The 11032-nt window shown below is 42.5% G+C and overlaps 1 protein-coding gene across 1 annotated transcript in view; it reads right to left on the reverse strand.

Moving 5' to 3' along the window:
• Nucleotides 1-6087: 6087 nt before the first annotated feature.
• Nucleotides 6088-11032, reverse strand: part of sprtn (SprT-like N-terminal domain) — a 7778-nt gene continuing 2833 nt past the window's right edge. The window contains exons 2-5 of the mRNA XM_015371717.1: nucleotides 9928-10027; nucleotides 8024-8152; nucleotides 7670-7940; nucleotides 6088-7584 (exon numbers count right to left, since the gene is read on the reverse strand). Of these exons, the coding sequence (XP_015227203.1) occupies nucleotides 6692-7584; nucleotides 7670-7940; nucleotides 8024-8152; nucleotides 9928-10027 (1393 nt within the window). The 3' untranslated portion in view covers nucleotides 6088-6691. The remainder of the gene's footprint in view (nucleotides 7585-7669; nucleotides 7941-8023; nucleotides 8153-9927; nucleotides 10028-11032) is intronic.

Below are 11032 nucleotides of genomic sequence, written 5' to 3' on the forward strand. Positions count from 1 at the left end.
AAAATAATTACCCAAGTAAAGTATAGATAGCCAAAAATTCTACTTAAGTAAAGTAACAATGTATTTCTACTTTGTTACTTGACACCACTGATTATTTGACATTAACTGCAAAATAACACAGGTGTGTTTTATGGTTTTCAAACTAAAAGGTGGTTCTACAAAGAAGAACCCATCAAACTACAACTTGAAGAATTGTAAATGATCTTAAAAAGCAACTCGTGGTGTCACAATCTAAAGAAATTTTCAATTTAGTGAGAAAGAAAGAAATTATATCAGTCAGGAAAGGTTTTCTAAACTTTCGGAGCACAGTGAACCACATCATTACCTCCAAAGCAACACAATGAGATATTTGGTTCCCACCTCTCCCCGCTTCAAGGGGGAGCTGTCCAGGTAGAGAGAGATTTGCTGTAAAATAAAAGTCTGATTTTCTATGCGACTCCAAAGACAGACAAGCTGCGAGCAACAGCTGAGGATTCCAGAAGTTTCCCAAAAACAACTCATTATTGCATTTAAATGTTCCCCGTAAGCTAAAAAAAACAATTCAACTTCTGCTGCTTGTCTGTCAGGGCCAACAGTCTATGGGCAAAAAGGAGCAAACTCTCTGGACATACAACCATACATACACATTGACACCTAAGGGGAATTCAGAGACACAAACTAAACCAAAAGTAATGTTTTTTATCTACAGCTGAAAGCCAAAGTACTCAGAGAGAACAAGCAAACCTGGAAATAAACCCAATTCTTTCTTACCAGAAGGTGACAGTGTTAGAAACTTTGCCACTGTGCAATAATCAATGTTTTTAGTGCCATTCAAAGATACACTCTCACAAAGAATTACAAAAAAATTACAATAAGATTAACATAGGGGAGTGGCGGCCTAGTTATTAGTGCTTGGAATCCAGAGGTCCAGAGCCCCACTCCCACAGACTGCCACTCTGGCTCCCTGAGCAAAATCCTTAAGGCCTGATTATACTTCTGCAACTGCACACATCAAATGTTGCTTGGGTCTGGTCGCAAACCAGTTTTGCTGGTATGCTTCTGCTCCGTCGGTCTGGAATTTCTAGGGACTCACAACAGTTTCCCGCCAAAGCGCGAGGGGGAGCCTATTCGAGAACTCGTCAGAACTTCGGCAGATGGTTATGAGAACTTTGACGGCGCCGACTGGAGTCTTTATTTTCCAAAACAACCATGGTGCATCTGCAAGATACTGTAGCACGGTAACGGAGATGGATCTAGAGTTGCTAGATTGCTAGGTTCTGGTAATGGAGTTGGCAAAAAGACAAAAGAGGATGAGTAGGTGATTTGTATGCCCCTTGGATCAGATCAGGGATGACACTGGGGAGTTTGTGACACTAGTCCAACCCCTGCGACAGGACGAAGAGCATCACTTCGGGAAGGACGACCACACAGACAGCTGGAAAGGCCTACCAAGGACCAATCACTGAAAGCTTGAGGTCTGCACGGGTTTGCGACCGTCCTACGTGTAGTCAGGATTTTTTTGAGGTGCGCGTCAACAGTTGCAGAACCTCTGTGCGGGGGGCGTGGTTGAGCACACAGACAGATTTGACGGTTGCAGAGGCTATGCGTCGGAAGCATAAATTGGCCTTTAACCCCACATTGCTCCCCGCGCTACACAATGGCAGCCCACTGCTCCCAAAGGGGATGGGTTCATTTCGTTGCTCTGTACTTGTGACAGTATAATGACGATTAAAATGCTGGAAAAAAGACACAGGAGAAACAATAAAGCCAGGGATAAAAAACTATTTAGAAATTATAACATCACCAAAATGGTAAAACACTGGCCTAAAAGCTTGTTAACTTCCCCACAGGCAATCAGGTATTGCTTAGTCAACTTAATTCAAACATGATGTCATGAAATCATGTCAAACGTCTTTAAAACAGCATATCCAACATGTGAAGGTGAAGTGTTTTACACATATTTTCCAAAACTCAGAGATAATCTGCATTTTAAAGGCAGATTTATTCGTCAACCATCCCTGCAGTGAACGTCTCCCACATCCTGCAGACGTACCAACCCCTAAGTGTGCCTTCTTTCTATATGGCTGCAGCTGTTGCTGGGGTCGTCTGGGATGCATCACTGTCAGCGAAAAACAATAGTCTGACAGGAAAGAGGGAGGCGGAGTGTTTGAGAGAGTTTAGCCTCCCAGAGGGAGTCAGCGTACGGCAGGTCAGGAAAGAGGAGTGGCCGGGAGCAACAGCTGCTGTCAGTGACATGAATTTTACTCACAGAAGGTGAGGGGGGGCAATAATTGGAGGAAGGCTTCATCCTGTAGCGAAACAGAAAAGGAATCAGATGGAGGGATTGAATGACGTTTGGCTTTAAGTTGTTTACTGATCATTTTTAGAAACAGATCGACCTATGACACTTGGACACTCCTGACACTTCACTCTTCAATCAACAGACCTTATTATATTAATCTTATATTAAATTGCTGAGGGAAAATGTCATTTTAAACTTTTTCTTTAGATTCTTTAGTTTTATTTCATTGCTCAAACATTACATAAAGTCCCCTGATATGTTCTGCTCTAAGCAGCAGCAGACTGTGGTAATGGAAATGCATTGGTTGCATTGTGACATTGTTTGTTGTCCTTTAGTCCCGCCTCCTTTTATTCCTGCAGCGTCTGGAGGGCATAGCCCTGATCAACAGTAGGCCCCATGCAGCCTTGACCTCTGCCCTCACCCTTCTCACCCATTTTCTGCTCAACCACCAGCAGATTCACACCCAAAAACCCATCTGGGCTTCCCTTTAAAGCTGCTATACAACAATCCCAATTCAGAGCTGAAGTATCTGAAGCATCCCCTGACTGTGAATGCCAAGAAAACACAAAACAAATTTGGTGCTTTGGTAACTGCTGCATAAAATCTGTAGCGATTTGTGAAAACAAAAAAAAAAATTCAATAAAAAAAGTTGTAACCCTTGAACTTTTTGTTATTGCAACCAACGGTTTCAGGGTAGTTTATGGGAATTTAAAGGGCAACAAAAAGTACATCATTAAACACATTTCTTTGAATGATTGACTAAAAAGAACATGTGCATTTTTATTTACAGCTGCAAGTCTCGTGGGTCATTTTTCCACCACCTTTGTAGTCTAAGTCTTTTCTCCATTTTTAAAAGCCAAGTAGCTCATTCTCAGTCTGACCTATCAAAAACCTTTTGAGAACATTATTTTGTTCATGTCTTACTGTTACCTTCCTGCAAGAATCAGTGTAACTTTTGCAGCCTCCGACATCCAGGAGAAAAACATCCCAACAACGGGACTCTGGCACAAACATCTTTTACTGCCTGAAGCATCCTTTTCTGTAAATGGTAAGTGGTCTGTACTTCTATAGCACTTTTTCAAGTCAGGAGACTCGACCAAAGCACTTTACACTACATTCAGTCATTCACCCATACATGCACACACTCACGGTGGCAGGCTACATTATAGCGACAGCTGCCCTGGGGCTCACTAACAGAAGCAACCACCATCAGTAGACAATGCAGGTGAAGTGTCTTGCCCAAAGACACAATGACATTGAAAGCCGGAGCAAGGGCTTGAACCGTCAACCCTCCCCTTTCATTGTAAACTCCTACATCCAACGACACTGTCACCCTTACATATGCTTCCTAAATGAACTGAACAACTTCTTTGGAAGGTTTGAGGCACTAAACAGTACTCCAGTGGTGAAAGCCGTTCCACGTCAGGGAGAGGAGGCATTCTACCTTGACACCGCTGATGTGTGGAAGACTCTGAGGAGAGTTTACCCAAGATAGGCCCCTGGCCCCGATAACAAACCTGGGTGGGTGTATAAGGAGTGTGCAGATCAGCTGGCTGGTGTCCTCAAAGACATTTCGCCGGACCGAACCTTAGTGCCAGCATGCTTTAAGTCGGCCACCGTCATTCCGGTCCCAAAGAAACCTCAGGTTAACGGATTTAATAACTACCGGGCTGACTACCATCATGATGAAGTGCTTTGAAAGGCTGGTTAAGGAACACATCGTCTCCAGCCTCCCCCCCAACATTCCACCTCTTCAGGTTCCCTTACCGACTGAACCGCTCCACTTAGGACACCGCCTCCTATGCTCTTCAGCTGAGTCTGGCACACCTGGAGGGGAAGAACACCCACGTGTGGACGCCGTTCCTGGACTTCAGTTCAGCTTTCAAAACCATCATCCCACAGCATCTAATAGGAAAACTGGAGTAGCTAGGCTTCAATACACCCCTCTGCAATTGGTCTCAGTCAGTCTGGGTTGGACAGAACACCTCTGATGTCATCACCCTAACAACAGGCGACCATCAGGGCTGCGTCCTGAGCCCCCTGCTATTTACTCTGATGAAACATGACTGCGTCCCCAGGTTCACCACCAATCACATCATGAAGGAGGTCATCTTTGACTTCAGGAAGAACTGGCCTAACCACACACTGGAAAAACAACCTAGAAATAAGTTAAAATTTCCTAAATTAAGAGTATATACCCCTAATATGGGTAGGTAAATTAGATAGTTTGCCAATGGAATTAGTATTTTTATTCTTAATATAAGCTAATTAGATAATATGCACTTGAAATAAGACAATGCAATTGTGTTTTCTTATTTTAAGTGTAAATTGTCTCGTTCTATTGGCAAAATGACTCTTTTTACCTCCTTAATCCAAGAACAAATGTACTTATTTTAAGAAAAAATAACTTATATAGATTTCAATTTTTTCCAGTGCACTCCACTGGTCATCAACAGCTCAATTTGCAGCACCAAAATCCTGGGGGTGCACATCACAGACACCCTCACCTGGACTGTAAACACCACCTCACTGGTCAAAAGGGCACAAAAGCTCATGTACTTCCTGCGAAAGGGTGAGGAGAGCCCACCTGCCCCCTCCCATCCTCACCACCTTCTACAGAAGCACCACAGAGAGCGTTCTGACCAGCTGTCTCACTGTGTGGTGTGGAGGCTGCAGCACCTCAGACTGGAAGGAAGTGAGGAGAGTGGTGAGAACAGCAGAGAGGATCATCGGGGCTCCTCTTCCCTCCATAAAAGACATTTCATCCCAGCACTGTGTGTCCTGAGCCGGTGACATCATCAATGACCCTCACACCCCCACCATCGACTGTTCTCCCTTCTGGGAAGAGGCTTCTGTACCAGATTCTTCCCCACTCACACTGATAGTACCAAACCAAAATACTACATATTTGCACCATATATATTTACCTTGAAATGTGAACTCGATATCAATGAGTTTCTGCATTATGTTTTTTTTTTCTTTTTTAATCTCTGCTGCACTTTATGAAATGAAAATGTTAATTTTGCTGCCAAGCTGCTGCTCATCCACTATCTGAAACCTGTACAAAACAAAATTTCGTTTTGGCTACACTGTATTGAAATGATAAAAGTTATCCAAGTCTAAGTCTGGTGCCACACATGCCTCATGTTGGCCAAAATGTCTATACCTGTGCTACCCTTTTATATCTCCTGTTTGCTGCTGGGACAATAAAGGGATTGTATACTATTCGGTTCGAAAAGATGTAAATAAAATAACACCTGCTTTACATTCTCCAATCACGGCCGATATCTCCTGTGTTATCTCTATGAGTGTTTGCAGCTTCTCTTGTGTTGTCCCTTGCTTCCCTGATCAATTTGCTCCCTGTACATCTTGTCACTTTCTGTTTGCACTCATATTTCACTGATAAAGCTCCATTAACCATATCCTAGGATGGTGTTTTATGACTCAATCTTGCTTTAAAACTCTCCCTTATCTGTGATTTTACCATCACTAAACAGGTGGAATCAAAGCGCAAAACACAGCGAAGTGCTCTCTTTAAAGGTGGCAGAGCAAAGGAAGGGTTTTGGGGGTTACAATAATTTTTAAAACAAAATGAATTTTGTTCCTACCCCTAAAATTGTACCATACCTGCATTTAGCTGGTCAAATCATCTTCTAGTTGTAATGAGAAACATTTAAAGGGAGAAAAGACTTTCAAAAGGCACAGAATCTGATTTTTTTTATGATTTAAGTCCATGAGGAAATCTTAGGTAAAGTTAGCAATAAAATCTTTTATTTGCCAAAAAAACAATCAAACAAATAAACTTACAAAGTCTCTTTAAAACACAAACTGCCACAAATAATAACACAGAGGTAAAAAGCTTCACCATCCTTTCACTTTACTGCAGAAATGCTGGTAATATCAGTGCACAGTCACCCTCTTTGCATCTTGTTTCCCTCTGCAGGGTGAGTGCGGCAGAAACGGGAAGACGTGCCAACGACAGTGAAACCTGATCTGCACACAGCGCAGCAGAGGTCACTCTGCTGGTGGCGCTTTAAAGCGGAGGAAAGAAGCACAAATAAACCCAACAACCCGCTGGAATTTTAAACCAGAGAACTCCCCTCTGCACAACCATCTTTTAAAACATTCAATTTTTTGTCATTTCAGCTTTTAAGGCCGTTCAATTCCAAGAGTTTAGACCTGAATTTATTCTTTAGAACTGATATGCATTATAGAACGTTTGTTTATAGAAAAGGGTAGTAAATATTAAGGTAGCAAATATAAATGCAGGCACTTCAACGGCTTCCGCTCCATATTAATCAAATGAGCATCATTCGAACAAATATCCCAGATTTTGCTGCTAAAATGCTTCTCTGCTGCAAGAAAGTTATTCGCTAAGAATCTGGGAGGTGTTTAAAATATTAAAGTCATTTAAGAGAGGCAGGAATCAAGATGCTGATTTATTCTTGACTCGTCCACTTTAGCTTGGCACACAGGACAGCTGACCATTACCAGCGAGGAGGAAGAGGAGCTGCTCGGTCCGGAGGACTGAGCCGATGAGGGCGTGGCAGCAGAAGCTGACTGCATCTTTGCCTTTTCCCTTGAGGCTGCTGAATTGCTGCTTAATGTCTTCTCGAAGAAATCAAAGATCCTGGCTGAGCTGCTTCGGTCGTCCCATGACCTCTTCCTTGACGGCTGACCTCCAACTGCAGAGCCGAGTTTAACGGCAGAATCTTTGAAATATTTGGATTGGGTCGATGTTTTGGCGCTGCCCTCAGCTGCTGCGTGTTTTAAAGGGGTTTGCTGCAGACTGGAGTTAGATGTAAAGGGAGGGGATATCTCAGTGGAAACGTTTGATCCTTTGGTCTCAGACAACTGACTCGGTGAATTCCTGACGTTACTGCCGTTAAAAAGCTTCTGAATAGAAGTCTGTTTGATTTGATCTCCTTGATGGTTTCCAGCGTTGCTCTGGGATTTAGAAACTTTAACAGGCGAGCCGTTAATGTTGACAAAGACTCTAGTGTTTCCGACGGATCGCTTCACGGGAGGTTTTCCCCCGGTGGCGCTAGCCGGTCTGAAAGATGGTGGGACGTTTGAGATCGAGTCGCTTTCATTGGATGAGCCGGAGCGGATTGGAGAGGAGAAACCTCTGAGAGGAGAGGAAGGGATGGAGGATGTTTTAGGAGCGGAGGTGGAGCTGGATGAAGCAGGCACCGATGGAGAGCGAGGTAGAGAGGAAGAAGAGGAGGTTTGGGACATCCCCCCCAGGAGGAAGCCTTTCCCACTGAAAGGGATTATGTTCCTGATGTCCTGAGATCCAGAACCTGAGCAGAGAGACAACAGCTATTGAGAACTGTGCTGTTGGTACAGATAAAGGTGAACACTGTATATTAGATTAATAATGATCACCTTTGACCGTTTCTGTTGGCTTCTTCTTCCTCTCTGACGACTTTGCCTCCTTCTTGTTTTTTTTCCCGTATCCTTCAGGCTCCTTGATCTTGGTGTACGTCCCACCACATGTCCTCTGGTGGTCCCCCCACCAGGGGTCCAGGGAAGAAGGGGCCCGGTTCATGGCCCTCTTCACATACCCAAAGTAAGGCTTACGAGTCTGGCAGGGCCCGTTGCATCTCCACCAGTGCTGCCGGTAGACGTCCACTTCGTCATGGAAGCTGTGGTAGATCTAGAATAGAAAAAGGCAGTTTCAGGTCAACAATACGAGGATGATAAGCTGACGGACGCCAGATCAGGAGGAAGTACGCCTACTGTGATGTTTGTCCCGCTGGCTTTGTTGATCCTGTTCATGTGTTTGCAGAACTCGGGTCCGTGGCCGTCTCGGTCTCGGTTGTTCTGAGTCACGAACAGGAGGGCGTGGATCATTTCATGAAGGAGAGTCTGTGGTGAAAAAAAAAAATGTTTAATTTCACTTTCCCATGACAGGAACTGAAGAGAAACAATAAATAGTAATTAAATGTAACCTTTTAGGCACATTATGGAGCTTAAAGGAATAGTACACCCAAAACATGATTAGCCTTCATTTTCTACTCACCCCCATGCTGAACAACACTCTGGAGTACTTTTTTGATATCTCAAATGCATCTGGAGATCTGGGAGGCTTCTTGCTGTCTGCTTACATTGAAATAATGGAGGTCTATGGTGACCGAGGCAGAAAGGTCCATAAAAGTCCACAAAAAACGTGTCAATATTCCTCCATACTGCTCGTCCAATGTATTCCAAGTGTCCTGAGTGGATAGCATCCAGAATTTACTCGAAACGAAGTCATTTAGAATGTTTTTAGAGCATAAACAGTAGTGTATAGGATTTCCTAAAAGCGTGTTCACGAGTCTACGGAAACCGCGGCAGACCAAACCAGATGAAAGTGCGCATTCAGCTCGGCAAAGAACTCATGCTCTTCCTCAACACTGAAGTCCTCAGACATTTTTCTTTCGTTGTTTTTTTATTTGCACAGGTAAACAGTACATTTCTTCTTCTACGCTTGCATTATTGGCAGAGCAGACGCTGAATGCGCACTTACATCTGGTTTGGTCTGCCGGCTTCCGTAGCGTCGTGAACGCGCAGGTGCGCGCTTTCAGGAAATCCTATACACTACTGTTTATGCTCTAAAAACATTCTAAATGACTTTGTTTCGAGTAAATTCTGGATGCTACCCACTCAGGACACTTGGAATACATTGGACGAGCAGTATGGAGGAATATTGACACGTTTTTTTGTGGACTTTTATGGACCTTTCTGTCTCGGTCACCATAGACCTCCATTATTTGAATGTCAGCAGACAGCAAGAAGCCTCCCAGATCTCCAGATGCATTTGAGATATCAAAAAAGTACTCCAGAGTGTCGTTCAGCATGGGGGTGAGTAGAAAATGAAGGCTAATCATGTTTTGGGTGTACTATTCCTTTAAAGGGGAAAGCCGTTTTTTTTTTTTACATTGGGCCCTTGATTTTACGTTATTACATCATGTTCTCACACATATATGAGTTTTGTGTCATTTGGAGCCGTTCTGAAGATATTCCGTTAGGTTATATCCAAGTAACGTCTTCCTATGGGCAACGACTTGAAGCCACAAACTAAACTGTTCATAATTTATCCATTATGGTACGCTAGCATTCATAACATGTAGGCAAATCACTGTCCCGCAGACATCCTCAGTTATATTTATATTTTTTTAAAACAAAGCGGAGTGTGTATGATGTCATTCGCGCGCCGGACTGGAGTTGTGACAGGCAGCCCGGGCAACAGGCGGCTACGCTCTACCGCTTCTATTCATTCGGCGAGCTAATCTGAATCGTTCAATTCCATGTCACTAGCAGTTCAGTGGACAGGATGAATGAACGGTAGCCGGCGTGTGCGGATGACATCATACACACACCGCTATGTTTTTAAAAGATATAAATATTAAAAAAAATAACTGTGGATGTCTGGGGGACAGTGATTCGCCTAGGTGTACCATAAATGATAAATTATGAGCAGTTTAGTTTGTGCCTTCAACTCATTGCACACAGGAAGACGTTACATGGATATTACAAAACCAAATATCTTCGGAACAGTTCCAAATGACAAAATATCGTAAATAGAAGAGGCCAATGTAAAAAAAAAAAAAACGGTGTTCGACTTTAATAAAATCTTGTTTGAAAATGACAAACAGTCTGACCTCCACCAGATCTTTCCTTGGTCTGAGCTTCAGCAGCGGCTCACTGAGCCGGATGGAACACAGTCCGCCTCGGCCTTCGTAGGAACACACACCGGCACACCTAGGTAAAGAAAAAGAATGAAAAAGAAAGAAAAACCAGGAAACAACTCAGCTACTTTTAGAAACAAAGAAATATTTTTATACCATTCACTTTTAAAATCACCAGTTAAAAAACTTTTATAAATAAATAAAGTTTTAACAAATCCCAAACTGGCTGTAAAAGGTTCTGCTATTGGTATAGAATGATATAATCCAGGTTTGGAAGTTCTGGATGTTGTAGTTTTTGAGTTAAACAAGCTTGCATGTGGTCCTGGTGCAAAAAATATAAAGAAATAAAAAAGCATTTATATGGACCTAAACTGATCCATCATTAATCAAATAAACCTTTGACAATTTAAAAACTGGGTTTAAAATAATCTACCATCAGTATAGCCCAGATTTAAAACACCATCGTTTTCTAGCGTGACTGGCTCTACTGTGGTTTAGATGCGAAAAAGCTTCAGAAAAAGCCTTTGCTTAACTTTTATAAATCATTAATTAATTACTCAATTAAATTATTTGGCAGGTACTTTAAAATATATAATCCGGGTCTAAAGTGTTTTACTGGTACTATAGAGTTTGAGCTGGACTCAAACAATATAGAAAAAAAAAAGAAACTTAATCAAAAGTTATTGAATCATGCGTTTAATGAATTCTTACAAATCCGATACAACTAGATACAGCTTTCACAATCCGCTAAAGGGGTGCAAAAGATTTAAATATTAATTTTGAGTAATTTAATCCTGGTTTGAAGAGTTTAAATATTATACTGTATAGATTAGAGTAGATTAAAGCTACTTAAGGTTTTGAGAAACGCTCCTTAGTAGTTTCCCCAAACAGAAAAGAAGGTTCTCTATTGAAAAAGGTGAAATGCTCTACTCCACCTTCAACCTTCTATCTTACGATGCTTCCTCTGTAGCGTGGCTGGATTTAGAGATAAGGCCAGAAGCTCATAGCCTCGTGAGACCATCCTGATCTTGCGAGCTTTCAAGGTTTCACTCGCAGATCAGTCTGGAGACTCCGTTAA

This window comes from Cyprinodon variegatus, unplaced genomic scaffold, assembly GCF_000732505.1.
Source record: "Cyprinodon variegatus isolate N-32 unplaced genomic scaffold, C_variegatus-1.0 Scaffold64, whole genome shotgun sequence".
Classification (NCBI taxonomy): domain Eukaryota; kingdom Metazoa; phylum Chordata; class Actinopteri; order Cyprinodontiformes; family Cyprinodontidae; genus Cyprinodon; species Cyprinodon variegatus.